General features: G+C 35.2%; 2 protein-coding genes and 1 long non-coding RNA gene across 6 annotated transcripts in view; 1 reads left to right on the top strand and 2 right to left on the bottom strand.

The window, feature by feature from the left end:
- Positions 1-176, bottom strand: part of LOC115430428 (ankyrin repeat domain-containing protein SOWAHC-like) — a gene marked incomplete at its 5' end in the record, with an annotated part of 3871 nt that extends 3695 nt beyond the window's left edge. Inside the window, one exon of the mRNA XM_030150431.1 lies at positions 1-176. This exon is cut by the window's left edge and continues 391 nt beyond it. Coding sequence (XP_030006291.1) covers positions 1-176 — 176 coding nt within the window.
- Positions 177-2974: 2798 nt separating this feature from the next.
- Positions 2975-24222, bottom strand: cep70 (centrosomal protein 70). 4 transcript variants are annotated; one of them, XM_030150625.1, is made up of 17 exons: positions 24021-24222; positions 23140-23161; positions 20614-20713; positions 20033-20156; positions 16615-16828; positions 16090-16265; positions 15501-15560; positions 14613-14676; positions 14403-14491; positions 14234-14302; positions 12708-12783; positions 11261-11413; positions 8298-8450; positions 6472-6640; positions 6283-6391; positions 4984-5063; positions 2975-3149 (listed from the first exon to the last, which is right to left on the bottom strand). In XM_030150625.1, exons 2-17 carry the CDS (start codon positions 23146-23148, stop codon positions 3088-3090), a joined length of 1707 nt encoding a protein of 568 aa, XP_030006485.1. In that variant the 5' UTR covers positions 23149-23161; positions 24021-24222; the 3' UTR covers positions 2975-3087. The 4 variants fall into 4 exon arrangements, with proteins under 4 accessions (XP_030006485.1, XP_030006494.1, XP_030006471.1 ...); XM_030150634.1 differs by having other exon boundaries at positions 16648-16828; XM_030150611.1 differs by lacking the exons at positions 23140-23161; positions 24021-24222 and adding an exon at positions 20807-20976.
- LOC115430559 (uncharacterized) lies at positions 4039-26990 on the top strand. The gene is made up of 4 exons (XR_003936959.1): positions 4039-4173; positions 6485-6489; positions 26624-26630; positions 26981-26990. It is a non-coding gene; the product is annotated as an uncharacterized LOC115430559 (long non-coding RNA).
- The last annotated feature ends 818 nt before the right edge of the window (positions 26991-27808 follow it).

Below are 27808 nucleotides of genomic sequence, written 5' to 3'. Positions count from 1 at the left end.
ACTCCGGTGTCCCCGGTCCCGGTGCCGCTGCACGCGCCGTCCCCCTGACCCTTCTTCGTCAAACACACGCATTTAATTCCGTTTTCAGTTTTTACAAACGCAACGGAACCGACCACAGTTTGGAACGTGTCCCGGAGCTCCGCCTTCTGCGGATCCACCGGGGAAAACGGGCCTGAAGTGTTCCGTTAGATCGGCCGTGTTCACTGGAGCTCCTCCAGGTTTCAGACACCTCACCGGGACCTGCTGGCGGAACTCAGAGGCCATCACAGAAGAACCACAACACCTGGGCTTCTGAAAGGACCCTGAACGCCTCAGCAAACACCGCTCTGTCCCAGACAGAACTAGTGATGCCTTCACGGGCTGTCGGAAACATGAACTTTTACACTTGTGGATTCCAAATGTACAAACTTGCCTTGTGTTCATATGGAAAGTAAAAATATAATAATAAATGTATAATAAACTATAAATTATAAACCATGTGAGATGTTTGATGGTACTATCTTTATTCTATTGTTTTTATTTGGCAGTAGTTTATTGTTCTTATTCATTTCATTTATGTATTTTGCTGTTTTTAATTGTATGGCTTTTAAATCTATTGTATTTTATTCTTTTATTTGGGTTTATTTATTCTTCTTTACAGCACTTTTTTTTTTATTTACTTTTTTGTACAGTTTCTATGTCTTTAAATTTAGTCTATTTTATTCTTCTATTGGTTTTATTTATTCTTCTGTGCAGCACTGGTCCACTGCAGTTGTTTTAAAGCACTTTACAAATAAAGTTGGATTGGATAATAACAAATATAATATAAATATAATAATAAAAATAATGAGAGAAGTATCTCATTAATTCAGAAAAACAGCTGATTTTTCTTTTTTCATCATCTGCATGATCATATTGTGTTTGTTCTGTGAACTGCAACACTTTTTAATATGAAAACTGAATTTCCTACATTTACTGTCAACAACAGTGCTCACATTTTTGAAATGAACTAAAAATGAAGCATTTAGAGAAAAAAAAAACCTACTAAAATCTAACAAACCTGCTCTAAAAACTAATTCAAACTAAGTGAAATAGAGAAAAAAAAAGTCAAAATTAAATAAAACTAAACTATAATGAAAAATCCCAAACTATTAGAACCTTGGTGAACTATGGAAGTATACTGTATTCACATGGAAAAATACAAATTAGCTGTTTCTTTGGAATTAATGACGTAATTCTCTCATTAATTCAGAAAAAACAGTTGTGGGTAAAACAGTTGTGGATGTGTTAACTCATCTTCGATGACTTTTATTTTATTATTATTATTAGTAGTAGTAGTAGTAGAAGTATTAATTGTGCAAATTAAGTATGCTATAAATGTGCAAAAATCATCCACAAAAAACATGTTCCCCCACTTCTTCAGCGGAAAATACAACATGAGAGGGTGTTTATGTGTAATTTTGGAGTTCGCAACTAGTATTTCCCATAATTCCCATAAACCGTGAAGGCAGCATAAAGCATGCGTAATCCCTCAGTATAGAAATAGGTGAAGTAGAGCGGTTCATCATTTAAACACCAGTGGGTAGGATTAGGAAGCCTCTCCTTATGTTTCAGTTCTAGGGTCCAGGCGTCTCCTAGCAACCAAGTGCCGCTGCGGACTCCTCTGGACTGAACCATTTATTCCCAGGGGTGTTCCAGGACTTTAACATGGATTTTTCTGGTTTATAAGATACATTTTAAAGACTTGTATTTTAGAAATGGTCGAATTTAAGTATGTAATTATAACTAATAACTGACTAATAGTATTAACTTATCCCACACTTCTTTATTTTGCTTGATCCAAAGTTATAATCCCCCCATCAATAGGAATTTAATAAGTCTGAACCTCCTCCTCAGACCCGGAACGGTACACGTTTGTGCTTTTTTTTTTTTTTTTACAATTTTCTTCAGGTAAATTACATTTTTTAACCCACACAGACCCAGTGTTACTTTTGTGGCAGTTTTTTCTTTATTTTTAACTTTTTAAAAGTGATTTATCATTGATCCTAATATCATGGTCAGTATTTTGTTTGTTTTTTTTCATGTTAAACTGGTAAACTTGCACTTCAGACATTTCAAAATGTTCATATTTGTTCAGGTTATTCGTGTTTTTGTGAAATGATAGTTTGTTTTAGTGTAAATACAGTAAAATGACATAAAAATGTTTACATTTATGAGAAACATTAGGAGTTGTGAGTATTTCTAGGTTATTATGATGGTATTTGATCCGACCCACTGCAGATTACATTGGTCTGTATGTGGAACCAGAACTAAAAGGATTCATATCTTTAGTGTCATTTTTACATTTCACATATTCATCCCAGGGGCTGGACTGGACCCTTTGGGGGGCCAGATTTGGGCCCCGGGCCACATGTTTGACACCTGTGTCATAGATATTGATGGAAGAACTGAGGTGATTTTAGTTTTTATGAAGAAAACATGTTAAATGGACAGATATCAGCTGTTGAATTCAACTACTATCAGCTGTTTTTGTTGGTATCATTATATTTGTCCAAATAAATGTGTCTTTAGTTGGACCAGGCATTCAAATGAACAAGAAACTGAAGAAAACAAACGGTGGTCTAATCATTTTTTCCATTGTATTTTCTTTTTTTTTTTTTTAATTTCATACATCGGTCGTGGAGGTCCCACTGTTGGGCCGGTTTTGGTCCACGGGCCGTATGTTTGACACCTGGGTGTGTTCCTAAACCTCTGACCGGAAACGAACCGACAGAACCAGACAGAAACGTACGATTCCACCAGTCAACGAGTCAAATGTTTCCAGAATAAAAGGAGTGGAATCTGACTGTATGTTCGAGGGGGCGGGGCTTGTCGTGCCTCCTATTATTTTTAATGGTTCTGACCCAGTTCAGTTCAGCTTCTGCTTTAGATTTTCAACCGATTAAAATTCGGGGCAAATGAAAGTTACAGGAAAAACACCAATGAGGTAATCTGATTGAACTGGGCGTCCGGGTCACATGATGTAAAACCTTCCACACTTTTATTCAAAACAGGAAACACGTCAAACGTTACATTCGTCACAAAAACAACCCGCTGACACGTGAAACATCACGGCGCCGTTTGTTTCAAAGACTTCAGAGCTGGAAGGATGTCGTCCAGACGGCTGACTCCTGAAACACACACATGTAGCGTTAAAGCGAGGGGGGGGTCAAACACACGGCCCGTGGGCCAAAAGCGGCCACTGGAGGGTCCGATCTGGCCCACGGGAGGAATCTGTGAAACGTAATAATTAGACTGAACATAAAACCTATAAAGAGCTCTGCGTTCAGACTGGAGCTTTAGGCCCAACCCCAATTCCCCCCTTGGCCCCTCCCCCTTACCCCTCCCCCCACATGAAGGGGTAGTGTTGTCCCGATTCTCGATTAGACGGAGGGGAGGGGCTAAGAAGCCAATGATGTAATAACAGGTGATAATATCTGGCCAACACCGTAATAAAAGTCCTGAACCGATAACATAACAGCTTTTGGCCGATAACGTTATAACTTATTACGTTATTGGCTCAGTTACTACATTTGTGAAGAATTTTTTTTCCCAGGCCAATAACATAATAACCAGCCAATAAGTTATTACATGATCAGTTCAGGACTTTTTTACGTTATTGGCTTATTACATTTTAAAAATAGCCAATTTATTACGTTATCGGCTGTTAGGGCTGTTTGCCCCTCCAAATGGACATTTTCCAGGACCACACTACATATGGAGGGGCAGGAGAAATTTCCCATAATTCAGTTCAAATCATCGGCAAAATGGAGGTAAACAGTAAAAACAAGAAAAGCACTCAGAGCGTGGACCTCCACCAAGACAGACCCCCCCCCCCCCCCCCATCATCACCAAAATGTAATAATTTCTTCCTTGTGCCAGAATCAACATTTCCTGAAAATCCGTCCATAACTTTTTGAGTTATCTTGCTAACAAACAAACAAACAAACAAACAAACAAACAAACACACACGCATGCAAACACACAAAGCAAAGTGATCACAAAACCTCCTGGTGGAGGTAAAAAGTACAGCAGCGTGACAAAAGAAACGCACAAATGTACGGATTTTCTTCGTAAACAACTTAATCATTTGATCGTCTGTTTAATGCCGTTTCAATGTGTTACAGATTGCATTTCTGCCGTTTATAGTTGATAGTACAGATGTAACGATATAAAAATTCCATATCACGGTTATTGTGACCAAAATGATCACGGTTATCATTATTATCGCAGTATTATTGAAATTGTGCTCAAAATGTTCAAAAAGTACTTGATACACACTGAAAGAATTCAACCAAGTTGTATTTTGAAAAAAACAAAAAACAAAATAATAATAAAGTAATTGGCACAACGTCCCTTCTGTGTCAGAAACATTCCAATATTAACCCTTAGTGGTCTGAGTCTATTCTGTCTGTTTTTCAGTCCTTTTGATTTGGCCTTTATATAGTATAGAAACAAATGTTTACTATACCCATGTTTGGATCTGTTTTTTCAGCACAACTTCATCTATATCATCTGTCTATTATTTTTTCACTTTAACCTACTATAAAAACATAAAATGACAGAAAACACACAAAAATATATAAAATCCGATTTGAAAAATATCTATAATTTATTGCGTAAATAACACACAGATGTTTAACGAACCTTTTCACAGACTTTAAAGTGAATATTGGTTCCAAATATTAGGTATAGAAAATTAAAACTGAAATAAATTAAACTAAATATTTGACATAAAAGCAGATCTTTCCATCGGGTTTTTTCCCCTACAAGTGCAGTAATCAAACACAGTTATCATGAGAATTAGAATTTAAACAATAATACTAACCGTCTGTGATTTTACCGCCGTTTATCGTTATACCGGTAATCATTACATCCCTAGTTGATAGACACTAAAAGATGGGATTGGGCCTAAGTTTGAAGATTTCCTTGCTTAAGTTTGTCTGTGAATGTGTTGGTACTTACCCAGAGTCTGTAAAAGTTCCACCACAAGAGAATGAAAGGCAGGGAAGAACTCCTCATGCTGCTTCACCTTCATAATTATACTGAAAAACAAACAAAAAAAACCCACAACTGTGAACATGTGGATGTGGGCTATTCAGGTCTGGGTCTGGACATGGTTCTGTCGACTCTGTCACTGTTCTAGTTGTTTTTAATGATGATTATAAAACTATTATAATGTAAATATAAGCCAATGTTCATCCAGTGAAAACCATGAAAATGAAAACAACAGTTCCAATAGTCCCTGTTCTGTTCTAATGTGTGAGGTGTTCAGGTTCTGTCTGTATGACAAAGGAGATCAATCTAACTAGAATTCCAGTGGGCGGGACTTTGACTGGAGAACTCAACTCATCCAATCACAGTCCACATATGACTTCTATCAGTGACCAATAGGAACTAGAATGATAACTGGAACCACTGACATGTTAGAAACCAGCAGAATATGGACCAGAGAAGGTTCATTTAGTTCATTTTGTTCAGCATTTGCTTGATTTTTGTTCAGTTTCTCTCATAATTTGCTTCATTTTTGTCCTTTTTAGTGTGTATTTTGATCATTTTCTTCAGCATTTGCTTCATTGTTGCTTTCAGTGTTGAATTTCTTAATTTTCTTCATTTGCTTCATTTTTGTCATTTTTGGTGTTTATGTTGTTCATTTTCTTCAGCATTTGCTTCATTTTTTGTCATTTTTACTGTTTATTTTGTTAATTTTCTTCAGCATTTGCTTTTTTTTTCTTTTTGGTGTTTATTTTGTGTAATTTCATCATTTGGCTCATTTTTGTTGTTTTTAGTGTTTATTTTGTTCATTTCCCTCAGCATTTGCTTCATTTTTGTCAATTTTAGTGTTTATTATGTTCATTTTCTTCTGCACTTGCTTTATTTTTTTCTTTTTGGTGTTTATTTTGTTAATTTTCTTCATCATTTGGCTCATTTTTGTTGTTTTTATTGTTTATTTTGCTCATTTTCTTCATCATTTACTTCATTTTTGTCATTTTTAGTGTTTATTTTGTTAACTTTCTTCAGCGTTTGCTTTATTTTACTGGTCTGACCCACTGCAGATCAAATCAGGCTGAATGTGGAACCTGAAAGAAAATGAGTTTGAGAGCCCTGCTCTAAATCATACAGACCATTTTGTAGTCGTCATTATTTATGGGTTCTTCTGTTATTATTTTACTGGTCTGACCCACTTTAGATGAAACTGGCCTGAATGTGGAACCTGGTCTAAATGATCCTCCGCTCCAGACACAGGTGTAGTTTGGCCAGTACCTGTCGATGTCGTTTTGTCCCAGCAGATGTTGAACCGCCGCTGGCTGTTCAGAGGACGATACCAGCCTGGCCACCTGATTAACCAGCTCACCTGGAGAAACGCTGCCGTCTGACACACAAAACACACACACACTGAAGTACAAGTGGATTCATGGGGGTGGGGGGGGGGCCAGTGGAGCTGAAGGGTACCTAGGTCCAGGAGGTCTCGTAGGTTCCTCATGGCGTTGGTCATTTCGCCCAGTTTGGCGTAGACCTGGTTCATACGTGGGTAGACACCGCTGAGGGACGTCACGTCAAACAGCTTCTGGAAATGAGACACCATGGACCCCAGAGTGTGACGGGTGGGGCTTCGGAGCACCTGGAGGTTCAAACACCGCAGAAAAAACCCGTCTGATTAACCCTTTAAGGACCACCATTAGAGCTGGCCACGTTTATTCATGGGTTTTTGCTGTAAAAGGGTCAGAAAACGTCTTCTTTGGTAATTATGCAGGAAGAACTTAAAGGTGCGGGAGACTTTCGTGACCATTTTTTCCTCAGATCTGTCCATCCTCAGTCATATCCTCAGTGTCATGAATCTGTTCGTCTGTCTGTCATTACTCACCTGAGTCTCTTGCATCTCGGTGAACAGTTTCTTAGTTCCATCCACCAGAAACAAACTGTGCGTTTACAAACAGAACCGGGAGGGAACTCGGGCATCTGAGGAATTTTGTCACGACATGCATTGTGGGAAACGGAAGTTCACGATTCAGGTGAGTAATCACAGAAAGAATTACAGATTCGTGATACTTTGGCGAGGACTGAGGTTTTACAGATTTGATGAAAAATTGCTCACGAAAGTCTCCCGCACCTTTAAGGAATAGAGTAAAAAATGCTCCTACCCCACCTTTAACTTGAAATATCTGTCTGTTAATTATCATTATTATATGGAATAACTGCTTAAAATAGTATGTTACAGTTAAAAAAAAAAACCTGAGTTGAATTGATCATATTTATTATGAAAAACAACTTTAAATGTGCATAAAGAAACATTATGCGATTATGGGAATAAACTTTCACCTGTTTTCCATTTTAGTTTGTTTTAGATCAGGGGTGTCAAACACTATCCAAAGGAAACTACATTTAAAATGTGAAATGAATCGAATCAGTAGTTTCAGAGAAGATGTTTGAAGGAATTGCTAACGATGACAATAAAGAAGCAGACGAAGACGAGCCCGGAGTCGGACACAGTGCCCATGAGTTAATGTTGAACCAGCAGTGTTAGGAGAGTAAAAGTTACACAGATTTCACACTTTGGCCTAAAATGTGACTAAAGCTAACGATATGTTTGATGGAGGAATAGCCTCATTAGCCGCTGCTGGAATTGTGCAGGTGGATGTGAGTTTTTAACCCTAAGGTGAACTCTACAGAGGACCAAGGTTATTATTGTAACGAAAACTAATGAAATGACGAAAACTAGAATTGAAAAAACGTTTTCATTAACTGAAATAAATAAAAACTATAATTAAAAGGAAAAAAAAAAACAATAACTGACTGAAACTGTATTGTGTGTTTACAAAACTAACTAAAACGGATACAAATTATGGATAAAATTCCCTTCATTTTTGTCTTTGTCAACGTCGGATTGATATGAAATCGATTTATTTCACTCGAGCTATTTTATCTAGCGGCACCATATGATATTTGACGGTTCGTCACTTGTGGTTTCCAGTCGTCTTCTGGTCCCCACTCTACCTGGAAACATGGAGACTAAAGTTGGGAGAAAGCAGCAGAGTCCTGTCTGGGATTTATTAGAATACGACGACAGAGAAGAAGAGAAAAGAGACGACTGAACTACAACTAAACTACAACTAAGCATTTAGAGAAAAATGAAAACTAATAAAACTATCAAACCTGCTCTAAAAACTAATTAAAACAAACTGAATTAGAGAAAAAAAGTCCAGACTAAATAAAACTAAACTAGAATGAAAAATCCTAAACTATCAGAACCTTGCAGAGGACTTTAAACACACACTCACCTTTTCGTTGTGGGTGCAGGTGTTTTCCAACATGGCGTCCACCAGCAGCATCATGTCCTCCACCCTCACAGCGTCTGCGGCCGTCGGACGTCCGTCACCCACCTGCCACGGCATCAGTCTGGACGACAGTCTGCTTAAACCGCGCTGCAGGTCCTGACCACAACAGACAGGTGGTTTTAAGGTCAAATTCAAACACTTTTAAAGGTCACTTTCACTTTTATCACTGGAGTCGAATCCATATCTACAGGAACACATACACTCAGAGTTAGTTTTTTCTCCTTTTTATCACAATCATGTACGTCGTATTATGCTACGAACACGATCCAGGGGGTTTGCTCTTGATCCAAATAAAAATTCCAGACTTTTTCAAAACTGCTATCCCCCCCCCCCACACACACACACACCTTGACTTTACATACTTTTATACTTACGTTCCTACTGTTTTGGTTCAGATTGTACCTGTTGTGTGTCGCAGAAACGTTTGTTTTAATAAAAGTACAAATGAATAAATGTATAATTTACAGTAAATTATGTTTTACTGACAGAAACATTTTCAAAACATATGAAAAATCACAAAAATGCATAAATATCACATAAATCAGAATCATTCCAGCACCGACCGGTGAGTAAAATCAGATCTAGTTTGTTTTTAAATAAACTTTCCTCATATATTTCTTATCTTACAGGATTATGTGCCTTTGAACATACTATAAAATTCCACTATGAGAGATACTTTTTTCTGTACTTTATAAAGATGTTCACACAAAATTCCAGACTTTTCACGGTCTGGAAAACACTGGTTTGTAATTCCATACTTTTTAAGATTTTCAAGACCTGCACAAACACCCTGTAAGAGCAAAAAGTTTAGAAATTGAACCATATATATATGGTTTAATAATCACAGAATAAAAGCACTAGTAGAAACAAGTGGCAAAGAAGTAAATAATAATACTAAGCGTCTTATTATGTTTTCACTAGTGTGTCAACCTGTGTGGAATTGTTAACGAAAACTAAAGAAATGACGAAAACTAGAATTGTAAAAACATTTTCTTTAACTGAAATAAATAAAAACTATAATTAAAAGAAAAAAAACGATAACTAACTGAAACTGTAGTTTGTGTGTTTACAAAACAAACTAAAACGGATAAAATTATGGATAAAATTCCCTTCGTTTTCATCTTTGTCAATGTCGGACTGACATGAAATTGATGTATTTTGCTCTAGCAATTTTAGCTGCTGGCACCATATGATATTTAACGGTCCTTCACTGGCGTTCACTTGTGGTTTCCAGTCGTCTTCTGGTCCCCACTCTACCTGGAAACATGGAGACTAAAGTTGGGAGAAAGCAGCAGAGTCCTGTCTGGGATTTATTTGAATATGACGACAGAGAAGAAGAGAAAAGAGACCACTAAACTAAAATTAATACTAAAACTAAACAAAAAAACAAGCATTTAGAAAAAAATTAAAACTAATAAAAACCTGCAAACCTGCTCTAAAAACGAATTCTAGATGTGGTCGTTCTGCCGACTTTAACACTTTCAGTGCCATGGGCCGATTAAATCGGCTTTACGAAAACAACCTGTAAAGTGCCACGGGCCGATCAGATCGGCTTTGGAGAACACGCCACATTTGTGTACAAACAAACCATCCACCCCCATTTCTTTCTCACATTTCGATGACGTTCTTTCTGTGTCCCCCTTTTGAGACCAATCAGACGGGAATTTGAGGTCACGCGACCGAATAATATTTTTATATCTTTTTAATGTTTCTTATTCTCCGATGTTTCATCAGACGGAGCCCTCCATGCCGGGGGGCGGCTGTGGACTCCGGGGGCTGTGGCGCCTTCTCTCACTGGGGTCCGCTCCTTTCTGGTGGGTGAGGGTCCCAGTTGGCCCTCTCCCACTAGTTGGGATGCGGGGCTGTGTTGCTGGTGCCTGGTCGCCGGGGTCGGCGGCTGCATCCTGGTGCGGATGGCTCCCTGAGACAGCGCCTCCTAAACTGATGTTTTACTTTTACTTGTACATTTTTGTTCTGGTCTACCCGTGCTCAGTCAGTCTTCTTAAGTATGTGTGAGCTTGTGGGTTTGCATGTATATGTGTGTGTGTGTGTGTGTATGTGTGTGTGTGTGTGTGTGTGTGTGTGTGTGTGTGTGTGCGGGTGAGTGGGTGGGTGTGGGTGGGGGGCGGTACTGATTTTTAAACTGATATGTAAAGCACTTTGTGCTACAGTTTTTAATGTATGTAAAGTGCTATATAAATAAAGATTATTATTATTATTATTATTATTATTATTATTATTATTATTATTATTATTATGAATTATGCAAATTACGATCAATAATGAATCGGCTGCGTCTGGTGCGTTTTGAATCTAATTAGCAATCGGTCGGATGTTACCGAGCGGTTTCCTGCAGGATTCTTCAAATATTATAAAAACGACGCGAAATACTGAAAAACGGCCAAATTCTGTGGCACTTTTAAGGCTTATTAGCCCCTTAACTGTCTGGCACTTAAAGAGTTAAGGAACAGATGTGAGTCTATATTTTATAAGTGCTGACATGAAAATTATTTGTTAAATCATTCTTTAAAACTTAAACGACAGTAAATATATTAATACTGATATCTGTGGACTGAAGTCAGTGAATGCTTTGTTTGTGTTTTTAACTTCATTTCCCATCATGCAGTGTGGTACTGCACATGTGGCAACCGTCAATGGCCATAGCAACGTGATTATAAGGCTATTGTATTAAAAAATGACTAATGTCTCCGAAATACTGGTCCTGTCCACTTGTCGTTGTCATTAGTCTGATCACTGACCATAAATACGACAAACTGCAGCAGTCAGATCTGTACGGAGTTAGTGTGAATACCTGGACACACACACACACACACACACACACACACACACACACACACACACACTGTGAGCCCTTCTAGTCTTATGGTCCAAGTAATCCTCCAGACCTTCATCAGATGCAGCTGCTGGGCCCACACCTCCAGTATGGGGACCACAGGCTGGAACTCCGCCCCCTCCAGGCCCACAGAGGCGTGTCCGTGTGGGTGGAGTTTCAGCGGAGCGTTGGCGTTGGTCAGAATGGCACTGACGTCATTCAGCAGCTGAAGGAAGTTCAAGACAGATTACATTCAAACAGGAGGGTCACACATGGAACAGCAGTTTTAATCCTCTGCTCATGTTTACAGGAATGTTCCACATTATATATGAAAATACAATGGGACAAAGAACTGGGATGGGGGGGGGGGGGGTCCACCTGACACCTGGTGTGAAAGTAGAAATGCCATCAGACCTGAACCCAATCATACAAGTGGACAGAATTTATTTAAAAACCACATTTGTTACTTTATTCCTCCCTTAATCCTGTAGGGATGGAAGGATATGAAAATTTCAGATCATGGTTACTGTGACCAAAATTATCACAGTTATAATTATTATCGTAGTATTGTTGAAATTGTGCTCAAAATGTTCAAAAAGTACTGATACACACACTGAAAGAATTTAACCAAGTTCTATTTAAAAACAAGAGAAAATAAAATAACAGGCACCATGTACCTTCTGTTGGCAGAAACATTCAGATATTAACCCTTAGGGGTCTTTAGGGCCTATTTTTATGGAAGTGCATTGCATTCACACAAAAAAATTTAATTCGGCTGTTTTTCCGAATTAACAAGATACTGTTTCGTGAAAAAATAAAAATTCGGTTCTGTTTTTACACGATAATTATGTTGTTTATTCAGAAAAACATAGCCGAATTTATTTTTTTGTGTGAATGCAATAGGCTTCCGTATATTCTGTCTGTTTTTCAGTCCTTTTGATTTGGCCTTTATATACTATATAAACAAATGTTTACTATACCCATGTTTGGGATCTGTTTTTTCAGCACAACTTCATCTGTATCATCTGTCTATTATTTTTTCACTTTGACCTACTATAAAAACACAAAAGGACAAAAAACACACAAAAAAATATAAAATAAAAACCGATTTGAAAAATGTATATAATTTATTGCATAAATAACACACAGATGCTTAACGAACCTTTTCACAGACTTTAAAGTGAATACTGGTTCCAAATATTAGGTATAGAAAATTAAAATTGAAATAAATTAAAACTATACTCAAATATTTGACATAAAAGCAGATCTGTACATAAGCGTTTTCTCCAGAAAAGTGCGGTCATCAAACACGGTTATCATGAAAATTATAATTTAAACGGTAATACTAACTGTCTGCAATTTTACCGCCGTTTATCATTATACTGGTAATCGTTACATCCCTAAGCCAAAGTAGAAGTTAAATCAGTTTGACATCCCTGCCTTAAAATAACATTTGAAACCTATAAAAGTCAATAAACACACGGTGCTACTGCTGATAGTTGTGTTTTCCGTGCACTTACCTGGCGATAATGAGCACATAACGGTGACTCTGTGTCTTTGGAGCTTCTGTTTCCTGCGTCGTCATCTTTCGATAATCTGACAACGAACAGGTCATGGATTAAATCAGAACTTCCACACATTTAAAAAAAAACTATTTTAATTCAGTGGTTTCAGGTGATTTTAGCTCAGTAGAAGCAGAACAGGTGAATTAAAAACTGAGGAAAGACCAGATGTTAACAAACCGCACCACAGAATGACAGGTATATACTGAAATACACAAAATAAATAAAGTCTGAAAATATATGGAGAACATTCACTGATTATGTCCAGAATTTAAATATAAAAATAGAAGATCAAGGATGTTTATGGACCATGTAGTTACCAGGCCTGAGAAATGTTTTGTTTTTTTTCTTTTTTAAATTCTAATTAAATTTTATTTTATTTTTTTAAATTTTATTCTATTATTTTTCCTTTTTATATTTTATTTTTTCATTTATTTTATATCTTAAACTATTTTTATTTCATTTTACCTATTTTATGATGTTATTTTTGTATTATTTTATTTTGTCATTTTATTTATTTTCATTACTTTTTTTGAATTTATTTTAATTTTATTTTAGTATTTTCTAACTTTTTATTTTATTTTTTTACTTTATGTTTTTTTATTTTATTACTATTTTTTACTTTATTTTTTTATTTTATGAATTTATTAATATTTTTATTTTTTTTAATTTTTTTTAAATTTTATGACTTAGTTATGTACATTTCCATTCCATCCATTCTGTCAAAAATAATCCTTCATTTAAAACTTCACTTTATTTTATTTATTTATTATGCTTTTTAAATTTATTTTATAATTTTCTGAATTTATTTATTTTTTACTTTATTTTTAAATTTTATTTATTGATTGTTATTTCATTTCCATTCCATCCATTTTGTCAAAAATAATCCTTCATTTAAAACTTGACTTTTTTTTTTTTTTTTAAATTGTATTTATTTATTATGGTTGTTTTTACTTATTTTTATTTTAATATTTTCTGACTTAATTTTTTTTCCTTCATTTTTATTTTCTTCATTGATTAATATTTTATTTTTTTATCTATGTTTTTATTTTATTATTTTTTTAACTTTAGTTTTTATTTTATCAATTTATTATTATAATTATATATATTATTATATAATAATTATATTATTTATAATTATTTTTTATTTACCTTTTTATTTTATTGCTTAGTTATTTACGTTTCCATTCCATCCATTTTGCCCAAATAATCCTTCATTTAAAAGTTGACATTAAAATTCATTGTACACGTGTACTTGGAACAGATTTCCTATTGTTTATGTATATATATATATATATATATATATATATATATATATATATATATATATATGGTATAGGAGAATCTATGTTGTTGCTATTATTTCGTATCTAAGCTGTAAAACTTGAATAAACATAAATATGATGGAAAACACCTGCTGAACTGTTCCAGTCTTAAATCTTCTCCTGTTCTGTCGTGCAGGTGAACGGTCGTTGCTTTCGTACCTGTGGTTGTGGAATCCTTCCAAACGTCTCAGTTTGTGTTTGTAGAACTTCAGCTCTTTCAGCGTCGGCCTGAAAACACACCAGCGTTAGTGACCACGGCTCTGAACACAGACACAGACCGGACCGGATGGGACCGGACCGGACCGGACTGGACTGACCGGCCACTGACCGTGTGTCCAGCTCCTGCTTCAGATGGTCGACGTTCCGCTTCAGTTCTTCGATCTGGAACCGACTCTCCTTCTGCTGCTGTTGGTACTCCTGACAAAAAGGAGAGAGGGAGGGGGCGGAGCCAGTGTTCAAGGTCAAATTCAAGCACTTTTCAAAAACTTTTAAAAATGGTCATTTTAAAAAGAAAGAAAGAAAGAGTTAGTGGCGTTACCTTGAGCAGGGTCTTCAAGGATGGAGAGACCGTGGAGGATGGGTTTGAACCTGCATCTGAACACCTGCAGCAGAAAAACAGACATTTAACAGTAAAAGCACAGACAGAAGGAGCTCAGACTGATCCTGGAGTGAGTTCAAAGAGAATCAAACACACACAGAACAGACAAAACAAGTATTAGAGTATTTTAACCCTTTAAGGACCGACTTTACAACAGGCCTCCATTAACGACCAAAGGGGAGGCAAGACGCTGTGTTTCTGGTTCTGTTTGTTTGTTTACACTTTAGCAGCAAAACTACTGGTTGAATTCAGACCTAATTGTGTTTTTAGATTACCACTGACCCAGAATAGCTGTGGTTACATTTAAGGAAAGGTAGGTCAAAGTTCACATTTTTCAGGAATTTTTTTTAATCTTTTTTTTTTTTGTTCTCCCATTTACTTATAATAAATGAAATTTCAAAGTCTATAAAAGCATCAATTTTGTTTCAATTTACTTCAAACTTGCCCCATATATAGAGGCAATTAAATTGTTTGTTTTTGCAATAAGTGTCACAAAGCATCTTTTTAAAAACTGTATTTTATTATTGTGATTTTATTTATTAATTATCATGTTTTTTTTTTAATTTATTTCGATTTTATTCATTTAATTTTACTTTATTTTTCATGTTATTTTAATCTTTTCTAAATTATTTTTTTATTTTATTCATTTATTTCTATTATTTTACTATTTTTTTTCCAACTTTTTATTGGAATCACGATAAAAATAAAAGTAAAAAGTTAGTCGTACAAGAAAAAACAATACTTTTGGATTTTCCACATAACACATATATAAAAGCCCCCCCCCCCGTCCAGAGTCCTTGATGACGTCTGTTTGTCTTTTCTTAGTACCTGAGTTCATTCAGCAGCTGATTCATTTTATTCTCATAGTAGTCGATCACGTCCAACACCCTGCACAAACAAACAAATAAATAAACAAACAAATAAATGAAGCAAATAAACAAACAAATAAAAGGCTAAAAGATGAGCGATGACATTCAGACAGATCCCTTAAAGCACATTAAATTAGGACTCAAATAAACTTCAAAACAACAATCCACTTTAAAAGGAGAAATGTATATATGATGACATTTATATAACGTATATATAAATGTATATAATTTATTGCATAAATAACACACAGATGCTTAATGAACCTTTTCAAAGACTTTAAAAGTGAATATTGGTTCCAAATATTAGGTATAGAAAATTAAAATTGTAATAAATTAAAACTCTACTCAAATATTTGATATCAAAGCAGATCTGTACATAAGGTTTTTTCCCCTAACAGTGTGGTAATCAAACACAGTTATCATGAGAATTAGAATTTAAACAGTAATACTAACCGTCGTTACTACCGCCGTTTATCGTTATACCGGTAATCATTACATCCCTAGTGTGTGTGTGTGTGTGTGTGTGTGTGTGTGTGTGTGTGTCGTACTGCCGGTCGGCTGCACTGCTCTGTTGGACGTCTTTCTTGCAGATGTGTTTGAAGGTGTGACTCTGTCGGGCCACTCTTCGCTCCTCCTCTTTTACTGTAAAGTAGAGTTTCTTCTGAAGCTGAGCCGTTTCCTCCCTCTGCTTGGACAGTTTCTCCTCCAGCGTCTGACACCGCTTCTTTAAAGGCCAAACAAAACCACAAAACTCACTTTCAGTACTAATATTTCTTTCTTTTAAAATTTGGTGGGTGTGGCTTATATTCAGGTGTGGCTTATAGTCAGGTGCGCTCTATAGTTCGTAAAATATGGTATTAGCAAATTTTTTATTTTTTTTTTATCAATTACTAGAAATTCCAGGCGACCCCATGTGAAGGTTGAAAAACACTGACGTAAAGGTAAAAAAAATCTACTTTTTTTCTGTCTGACAAAAAACACACTAGGAATGCTTGTGTTTGCTGCTGCCTTCGAGGCTCGGACTCCCTGATGAATGAGGTGTTTAAAGTCAGTGGTTTTTCCTGGTTCAGTACCGGTTCAGACCGGTCCAGTGGGTGTCCGTGTACCAGTGCTTCCTGTCGGTCCTGCTGCAGCTGCTGCGTCTGGCTGTGCTGTTGGACGGCTGAACCCAGGCAGCGGTCCTCTAAGTCCTGGACTTTGGACCTGACGTCGTCCAACAGAACCTGGAGCTCCGACGCCCTCTGACCCTGCTGAGCTGATCTGCTCATGTGCAGCTGAACGTCCTCCCTGAACACACACACACACACACACACACACACACACACACACACACACACACACACACGATGATCAGTCACAAAATACATCACAGGAGCTTCATCCTTCATCCTTCTCAGGGCAGACGGTTCAAAGCCTGGTGGTTGTAGGAAACATTTAAAACTGGAGTCCAGACCAAGGTTATAATAGTTTGGGATTTTTACCTCCGCCAGGAGGTAGTGTGATCACTTTGCTTTGTTTGTTTGTTTGTTTTCATCTTCAGTGTAAAACTCTTCCACCCATCTTTCCCAGATCTTCCCCACAGATAGGCCTAGGCCCTGGGACCAACCCAGTCCATTTTGGTCCCAGTAGGACAAAGTTCAAGGTCACAGCAAGGTCACAACATCTACAGTTTTCCATCTGTCATCATTGAGACATTTTCCAAAATTCATTCAAAATTCCAAACGACTCCGATTCTCCTCCAGTTGGATCCACCTGTAGCTTAGAACAACCTCTTGTATGTGGAACTAAATTGTCCACATCCACTGTGGAATGTGGACTCTGTGGACATTTACACTGAACATTGAAAATCCCATTTCCCACACATTTAAAATTAGAACTCAACTAATATTGATGTGAATTGAATCTAATTGGACAGACACATGACTGGGACCAGATTCAACTGTTTCTGTGTATGGAACAACCTGGAAACTGTTGGATTTAAACAGAAAGAGTGGATCCACACATGCACAGAGTTCAGGGGGAAGGAGGAGCTCTGAGTTCTGAACACTTGTTCTTATTATTTTTCATTTTTTTCTGAATGCTTAGTTTAGTTGCAGTTCAGTGGTCTCTTTTCTCTTCTTCTCTGTCGTCATATTCAAATAAATCCCAGACAGGACTCTGCTGCTTTCTCCCAACTTTAGTCTCCATGTTTCCAGGTAGAGTGGGGACCAGAAGACGACTGGAAACCACAAGTGAACACAAGTGACGGACCATGAAGTACTGTATGGTGACACTAGCTAAAATTGCTAGAGCAAAATAAATGGCTTTCATATCAATCTAACATTAACAAAGATGAAAATGAAGGGAATTTTATCCAGAATTTTTATATGTTTTAGTTAGCTTTATAAACACACAATACAGTTTCAGTCAGTTATGTTTTTTTCTTTTAATTCTAGTTTTTATTTATTTCAGTTAACGAAAATGTTTTTTCAATTCTAGTTTTCATCATTTCGTTAGTTTTTGTTAACGATAATAACCTTGGTCCAGACAAAATCCAGTGGATCTTCTACGTGTGAGTCTGTCGTGGCCGGTTCCGTCCTCTAAAAGTCATTTTAGTTCAGGTTCCATGTTGAGTCCAATATGATCTAAAGTGGATCAGACCAGGAAAATAACAAAAGGATAACCTATAAACAATGACAACTACAAATGTTTCTTTTTGTTTTAGTGCAAAAAAAAAACAACAACATTAAATTATGAAACTATTTACATTTACAAACTATCCAAACAAAAAGATGTGAATGACCTGAAAATAACAGAAAATTCTTCAGAAAAATAAGGACTTCAGTTTAAAATTGTACGTTGACTTCACATGTCTAAAGTTAAGTTATCCAAAATGTACCCAGGAGTTAATCCTATTTGTGATCGATGTAGACGAGCACCTGCTACTCTCTTTCACACTTTTTGGTCATGTCCAAGTCTAACTGCATTCTGGCCTTAAATATTTGAAGCACATTCAACTATTACAGGTCTGACCTTTGACCCCTGCCCTTTTATCGGACTTTTTGGCGTACTGTTAGATCTCCCTCTACAAAGGCCACAATTAAACAGTACCTCCTACTCCTCCCTTTTAGCACAGAGACTCATTCTTTTAAACTGGAAGAATAACAAACTCTCCTCCTTTGGCAGATGGATATGTGATGTCATGTTTTTCCTTAAAATAGAAAAGATTAGATACACATTGAAGGGATCAATGGGGAAGTTTAATGTGGTGTGGCATCCTTTTATTTCTTATGTAGATCAGCTGACAACGCACCTCGACTCCGGTTAATGTGTTCTGTGTACAAAGTGATTGGGTAATTACATTATGGAACTTTTTTTTTGTGGCGTCTTATTCCTCTGTTCTGTGTCTCTGTGTTTGTGTTACTTTCTGTATGTTTGAAAAACTGAAAATGAAAAAAAAAAATACATTGATTAAAAAAAAAAAAAAAAAAAAAAAAAAAAAAAAGGACTGGTCGGACTGGACCCTTTGGTGGCCAAGTTTTGTCCCGTGGGCCTCATGTTTGCCCCCCCACCCCCGGTGTTCGATACCCTGTCTGGACCCAGTGGAATAAACATGAAGGAGGACTGAATTCTGTGTGATGGTATTTTAGGTCCAGATGGTGGTCGGATGGTGTCTTCTTCATACCTTCATCTGATGTTGATGAGGTTGAATGATGGCAGAACAGGTGGTTGGCACACACACACATACACACACACACACATGCATTATTGAAGAGACACAACTTACACACACTCCACACCCGTACAGATTAATGACTGAGCTGCTTTAAACTCAGTTCTTTTCTGTTTTACAGGAGCTGATATGGACCCATGAGTGACTCTGAGTTTATGCACAATCATCCATTTACACCAAAAAAACACTGTCCTTAACAAGTAAATGTGAAGAACCTGAATAGGGCTGTATGTAAATATATATATATATATATATATATATATATATATATATACACACACACACACACACACACACACACACACACAAAATTCTTTGAACCAGCTTGGTAGACCTTACCCCAAAGAACCTCTGCTATGAATTTCAATTGATTACGGCTGAAGATTTTTGGAGAAGATGTTTCTTGAAAAGTTGTCTACAGACGGAAACAGATACCAACAATCTACTGGACTACAAACACACATATAAAACACTATTAATAATTTAAAAATATTAAAAGTATAACAAGAATGTCCCATGTTTTGTGTCTTAGCAGACCTGATCCATAACAAACATGTATAAATGATAAGTTCAAGCAGGATGTTGTTAAAATTGGACTTATTTTTCTGAACAAATGTCTGTTTTTTCAGGTGGAGTTGTCATTATTTCTAGGTTATTATGTAATCGTTGTTCTGGTCCGGTCCATTTGAACTGGGCTGGATGTTAGAACCTGAACTACCATCAGTTGGACGTCTGTGTCTGGGTGGTTTTCGACAGTTGGAGTATGTGCGGTAACGTACTTGAGTTGACCGTTGGACTTGATGAGCTCCTGAATGAGCGCCTGCCTGCGCTCAGAGTCGGTCAGCATTATTCTGAGGGTGGCTCTGATCTCAGATGCAGACTTCTTATCCAGCAGAACCAGATCTGGACAAACACAGAGGAACGTCAGAGAACATGTGGGTAATAGAACCCACACATGATCATGTCTGTCCTGAAAGGAACCTGAAGACACGCATGTCAAACTCACATTCAGTCCAATATGATCTAATGTAAAATAAATAGTAACATAATAAACAGTAAATAAAAATATTAACATGTAAAATAAAATAATAACAAAAATAAAAATGAAATTTCTTAACAAAAACAAACGTAATGTTAACAGTATTCTGCCTCAGTTTATCATTTACTCATGTGTGTTACGACTTCCACATCTAAAAAGACACAAAACATTTAGTACCAGACAGAACATCAGGTGTATTTCCTGAACAAATGCCTGTCTGGGTGCATAATCATTATTTTTGATGACTTTTGATTGTGTAATAATATTTTCTGACAGTACATGTACAGTATGTTGGGCTTTTTCCTCCTCTGTCACATTTACCTGACAGGTTTTTATTCTCCACAGGATCTGCAAAACACACGGGTTTAAATCCATGATGCTGCAGGAGTTTGTTCACATCATCCCATTCCACCTGCTCCTGCTACAACAGAGGAAAAAAAACAAGAAAACAGGTTAAAAGGAAAACATTCCAGTCAAACTAACAGCCTGGACCCATCCAACATCTGAGCTCTACCTGGAAGTGTTTACATGTCCACAGATAAACATAGGTCTGACTCCCTGACTGTGTTAGGGTTTTTCTGCCGTCCATGTCTTCAGTTCAGTCCAGTTCAGTTCAGCTCAGTTCAGTTCCTCTAAACCCTCTAAACCTGCAGTCATCATCCTCATAGCAGGACTGTGTGTAGCTATGACAAACCCAGACATGATCAAGTTTCTGTAACCCCCCCCCCCCACTCCTCATCCCTCCCTGGGGAGTCAGGACATGAGCTATACCGCTGCCACTCAACTACAATGAGTGAAAGGTTACCCATAATGCCGCACCCACTGTCAGGTACACACACACACACATACATATATGCACTGTAAAAAACAAAACAAAACTAAACTAAAAAAACGGTAATATTCCAGCAGCTGGGGCACCCAAAAAATACTGTTAAATAACCAAAAATAACCATCTCATAAAAATAGGGTAATTTTCCATAAGTACAATACAGTTTTATGCACTAACTTTACTTGAGATTTAGCTTCTTTTTTTTTTTTTTTTTTTGACTTTTTAATGTTTAATAAAGAATATTTATATGCAATTTACAAACAATCAAATTACCTATAAATATATTTATAAAAAATAATTTTCAGTCAGACTCAGTTGTCCAATCCACTGATAAAAACTGTATTTGGACAGTTTATCAGTGCTTATACATGTTATACATTCACAAAAATACATTTATTCAACATTTTGGTTGTGAAACCTCCTGTAATTACACAAGATATTTGTCAATTAACAAACAAGTCTGGTTCAACTGACAGAACTAATACTACTTTTACGGCTAATTGTCAGTAATTTTATCTCGTTTGATTATTATTATTATTTTTTACAGTATCAAACTTTAAATTAACAGTTTAATCTCAAATAGAAAAGAAATATTTGTGAAATTCCGATACACTTGCAAATGTATTTTAACTGTACTTTTCTGTGAAAAAAGAAAAAATATTCTTTTAAAAAAATGGAAATTTTATGGTTTTTCACAGTTACAGTTTTTTCATGTTATTTTACATTTGACATGTAAAATCACAGCCTATTTTTGTAATTGCATTGATATTTTCCTGTATCTTAAAAATGCAGGAAAAATCTGTAAAATAAACAGTAAAAATTCTGTTAAATTACAGATTTTTTTTACAGTGTGAGGCTGGGGTTTGGTTTACATGGAGTTGGATCAAAAGTTACAAATTATAGCACAAAGATCTACGCAAATGAAGAAATGATGGCTCTTTTTTCTATTTACACAGTCTAGAATGACACAAATGCCTCTGATTAATTTATTATTATATTTTTCTTACCGTTGTTGGTTTGTAATTATTATAATAAAAGTTAACGGTTAACTGTTACCGTGGTAACACCACCAGGAATGCATGTTTGTTTCTATTTTTCACACACATTTTACTTCTATAATGTAAATACTGTCAAATGAGTTTATTCTGATTTGGTTTAGGCCTTTTCTTTGTTTTTTTTTTTTTTTTTTTAAATAACTTTTTATTTCACAAAATCATCCAGATACAGTACAAACATAGTGATACTGGGTCTTACTTCTTGCAGTTCTCCTTTGTGCACCCCCACCCCTAAAGGAATAAACCAACTAAACACATTTAAAAGTAACAGGCCAAAAACATAAAAGTCTAAATATAAAATAATAATAATAATAATAATAATAATGATAATAATAATAATAATAATAATTTAGGCCTATTTCGTTCATTGTTCTGGTTTGAAGTCTAAGGACAGGAGTATTTAAAAGTTTATTATGTTTAGTTATTTAATAATGAGAATGGGGGTGGGATTAAATACGTTTTTCTTCTTCCCACTTCTTTTCAAGTGTAGATGAAGTGTAAATGATTTTGGAATTTTGAATTTGGATGTATTCTGTAAATGCTTGAAATAAACAAATAAAATGAAAAAAAAAAAAAAGAAAAATTATTCTTCTTTTGTAATAACTGTATGTGTGTCAAATCAAGGGAACGTCAACATGTGTTAATGCATATGGTTTTACTCCTAACAAAGATAATAAACCAAGGTCACATGATCCAAAAGTGAAGCTCCATAGGATCTATTCAGAAATGTCACCTACTTATGAAACATCTAATCAAACAGATGCAGATTTATGACAGAGCTACTGTACGTACTATGCCTGAGATCAGAGGAATAAAGCTGCCGCCATTAGTCGATGTAATCCACCACGAAAATTAGTCGACGGTAATTTTTTTCATCGTCACGTCATTTTCCTTTTGACCACCTATTTGTTTTTGGTCTGATCAATGCCAAATGTGCAGTTGTTTGATCTGCTCTTCTCTTACCTGCTCCATTGTTTCTCTCTGGCTGCAAGACATAAAACAGAACGCATTAAAACAGAGAAATCTACAAAAACAGTTCAAAAGTCTGAACATGTCAATCATCTATAAGTTCAACAACAGCAGGAAAATATGAGACTGTCCCGAAAAAATGACCCCCCCCCCCACACCCACATCAGTGCAAAAACACAGGTAGAAAAAAAAAAAAACACAAGTGAGTGAAATATAAAGGAAAATGAGAAATTTTGAATTCATACAAATAAATATTTATGTAAAGGCTGAATTTAGAATTAAAAGTTCTTAAAATTTTAATGGTATTTACATATTTACATTATTTGCATAGTTTACATAGTGGTTATATATGTGTAGTATACCTTACAGTTTGCACATTCTTTAATATTAAACAGATAAAACTATAACTGCAATTTCTTACAACGTAATTAATGACTTAATTGCTCCACAGCTGGTGTTAAGAGGTCAAATAATTCACAATTCATGTCCTACACCTGCAGTCAGAGAGGAGAAAGAATAATGAGCCAGGGTGAGCAGGGAGCATTCCTCAGTAAACTGTGATAGGGTGAATTCGGTGCAGTGTCTTCTTCCTGGATGACTTATGAAGTTATTGGGGGGGGGGGGCAGTTTTCAACAGGGAGCAGAATTCAACACAACACCCTTTAACTACTTTATGCCAGTAGCGGTTGTTTTTGAAGACTAGTTTTTTGTGAGTTAACCTTGTCTTGTTTTTATTGTTATTGGACTGCTGTATACTCTTCTGCAGACAAAATGACCCCAGGGAACTAATAAAGAAACCCTGACCCATAAAAACGTCACATTCACAGCTTAAACTGACAGACTAGCATTAGCTTCATTAGCGTTAGCATCTTTACCATAGCCAACGGACGTTACCAGTCCGCGTTGTGTGCACTTTAACGGTATCCTTTTCACTTTAACGGACTTATAAAGCGAGTGACTCGGTGTTGCTGTCGTCAAACCTTCTAAACCCCCAGAACCTGCGGTCAAAACTCAGTCAGTACTTTTATTGTTTACTTCTTACTCCACTACAGCCGATTTCCGCCGTCATTCAAACCGTGCGTGTTGACGTCATGTACGTAAACCACACGTTGACCAATAGGATGAGGCTGTTGTCCTGTACAGACCTGTGCGTTAAAAACAGTTTGTTCTTTTACAGCAACGAACAGGAAACATGTCATTTATTTGGGGATTGCACCTGCGCACGTATATTTTAGATTGATTTAAATCATTTTATAAACACAAAAATGGACCCTTCATGTAAACTGAACTTTCAACACATTTTAATTGATAAAATAAATCCAGAAAAAAATATATTATCAACCTTTTAGTTATTTTTGCTAAATTTCACATTCATTACACCAAATCTGCACACCAACGTCCAAACATTATTGTTTTTAAAGCCTTTTTTTAAATCAATTATTTAGACAACTTAAAGAATATTCAAAAGCAAATAAAACCAAGAAACTATATCAAGTGTATAATCTAATTTATGTTTATGTTTATGTTTACGCATTTGGCAGACGCTTTTTTCCAAAGCGACTTACAGGGGAAAACCAATTAAATCACTCAATCAATCAAATTTTATTTATATAGCGCCAGATCACAAAAAAGTGATCTAATTTCTTTAATTTATATAATTTAATTTATATAATTTCTGTTGATACCATGAGCATTATATATATATATATATATATATATATATATATATATATATATATATATATATATATATATAAATGTGTGTGTGTGTGTGTTTTACTTCCGTGTTTCTATATATTTGATTTGAAATGTAAAATATTTTGTGAATTGTGAAATTTTCTATCCTTTTTTGATGTATACTATTATATATACGTATATATGCTGTTCAATTGTTCATTGTTCAAAAAAAAAAAAAAATAGGATTAGGTCATTTGAGTTTTGACAAAAAAATTCTGCTCTACGTTTGTTTTTTGTTTTTTTTCAGAATGTAGAAATAAATATATTACTTTATACTAGTGTACAAGCACTTCTTCTGAATGTCATCAAACTTGCTTAATTGTTATAAATTAATAACTCACTGAAAACTTCCCCAATGAGATCTAATTAGATTTTTCAGAAATTTATGCGATAAAATAAAATAAATTACCTTAAATTTTTACTAATGTAGTAGCAGAGATAAACATCTGAAAGGTAAAAACTGTCTTTTTTGTAACATTAAATAATTGTCTTGTTTGTTTTTTAAGATCCATTACATTATTATCTATTTATTTAATGAAATGTCCTTTGCAGTGTTTTGGGTTTTTTTTCATTACTGGGTCTTAAGGGTTAGAAGCTGAAGTAAAACATTTAACAAATGAAACATGTGTCACATCCTTGTATAACAAAGGAACACTTCCACTGACTCATACTATGGTTTTATGTTTTTTTTTTGTTTTGGTTTTTACATTAAATAATTGTCTTGTCTGGATACAGGTTGATGCAACTTTGGTTTGTTTTTGTTTTTTTTCCCACTTAAATTCTATAAACACTTAGTCATGAAAAACACCAAAAAACGAACCAACAAAGCTTGTTTGGGTTCACTACACGACACTCCATTCTTCAGTCCTTCCATTCTAAGTTCTGTAAAAACTCCATTTATTCCATTTTTTGTCCATTTGTGCTTCTTGTAGTTGTAGTTTGTGAGTTCTTTTTCCATTGTAAATATTCCTTCAATAATTATGATCCATCGGTCCTTTGTTGGTGGTTCTGTCTAACTTTTTTTTTTTTTTTTTTAAGGTCCATTATTTACTTATTTATTTATTTCATGAAATGTCCTTTGCAGTGTTTTTTTTTTTTTCTCTTGCATTACTGGGTCTCAAGGGGTTAGAACCTAAAGCAGGGCTGTCAAACTCAAGTTAGTTCAGGGGCCACTTATCTATCTATCTATCTATCTATCTATCTATCTATCTATCTATCTATCTATCTATCTATCTATCTATCTATCTATCTATCTATCTATCTATCTATCTATCTATCTATTTATTTGGGACAGTACATATCAATGAAAAAATTAGCAAAAAATACAGAAGTGTGACATAAAAGCGAACAAATATTTCTAAAGCGAGAAGAAAATGAGCAAAATACTTGAAAAAATGAGGAAAGTTGAGGAAAAAACATTGAAATGCAGCGTAAAAGCAAACAAATATTTCTAAAGTGAGAATAAAATGAGCGAAATCCTTGAAAAATAAGAAAACATTGAGCAAAAACATGGAAATGTGGCAAAAAAAGTGCACCGAAATTTCTGAGGAGAAGAAAATGAGCAAAATACTTGGAAAAATAAAGAAACATTTAGCAAAAAACATGGAAACGCGGTGTAAAAGTGCACCAATATTTCTAAAGCAAGTATAAAATGAGCGAAATACTTGAAAAATAAGAAAACGTTGAGCAAAAAACATGGAAATGTGGCAAAAAAGTGCACCAATATTTCTAAAGTCAGGAGAAAAAGAGTAAAATCCTGGAAAAATGAGGATGAATGGATCATTTCCGAACATGCTGAACCTGTATTTGTGGTTTCCTGTTCCTGCATTACCTGTAAATCACCACTAGAGGTCAGACATGTTTCATTAATGAAACCACAGTAAACCTGAGGTGTTTAAGTCCAGCCTTCACACACTGAACAGATAATTAAATCAAATAAATAATGGGTTCCTGTGCACTGAACAGCATTAGTTTATTTGAATAATCAGATTAGTGATGCTTAAGTTAACACTCATTAACCAGTCGATCAAAGCTGTTGTGGAGGTTTAGAACGAGGCTCCGAATGCACTCTGGTGTTTGTGTCATTAAATGAACCCAGAGTCCAAAGCTTTTATCAAACTCATCTGAGTTCAGCTTCCACATTCAGTCCCAAAAGGTCTGAAGTGGATCAGAACCAGGAAAATAAAAACACAATAACATACAAATGATGTCAGAGCCAAACTTTATCCATATTTAAGAGCGAAAAAAAAAAAAAAAAAAAACATGATGAAAATGTCCACATCTACAAACTATACTTAAAAAAAATGGGTATAAAATCAACAAGCATGAAAAAAGTGAAATTCATTATTAATTTCATAATTAATAATAATTTTCATATTATCTTTAAAATGTTGAGTTTAATACAGGTTCTGTTTTATCATTTATTTTTTCATGCTTTTTCATGTTTTTATACATTTTCCCATTTTTCTTTGTTTTTATATTTCTTTTTTCTTTATTATGTTTGTTAAAATTGCACTGAGTTTTATTTAAAACATTGCATATTATTCATATTTATTCAGGTTATTCACATTTTTTGTTAAAGGATAGTTTGTAAATGTAAACATTGTCATTAAATTTAATTTATTTGGCGTCATTTTCCTGATTATTATTTTCCTTATTTTTTTAAAATGTGATGAGTTTAATACAGGTTCTGTTTTATCATTTATTTTCTCATGCGTTTTCATGATTTTATACCTTTTCCCATTTTTCTTTGTTTTTATATTTCTTTTTTCTTTATTATTTTTGTTAAAATTACACTGACTTTTATTTAAAACATTTCAGATTATTCACATTTATTAAGGTTTTTTCACATTTTTTGTTCAAGCATAGTTTGTAAATGTAAATATTTTCATGTAATTTTAGTGTTTTTACACTGAAACAGGGACAA

This window comes from Sphaeramia orbicularis, chromosome 2 (assembly GCF_902148855.1).
Source record: "Sphaeramia orbicularis chromosome 2, fSphaOr1.1, whole genome shotgun sequence".
Classification (NCBI taxonomy): Eukaryota; Metazoa; Chordata; class Actinopteri; order Kurtiformes; family Apogonidae; genus Sphaeramia; species Sphaeramia orbicularis.
The sequence above is the reverse complement of the archived record's forward strand: the minus strand, read 5'-3'. Positions and strand labels throughout refer to the sequence as shown.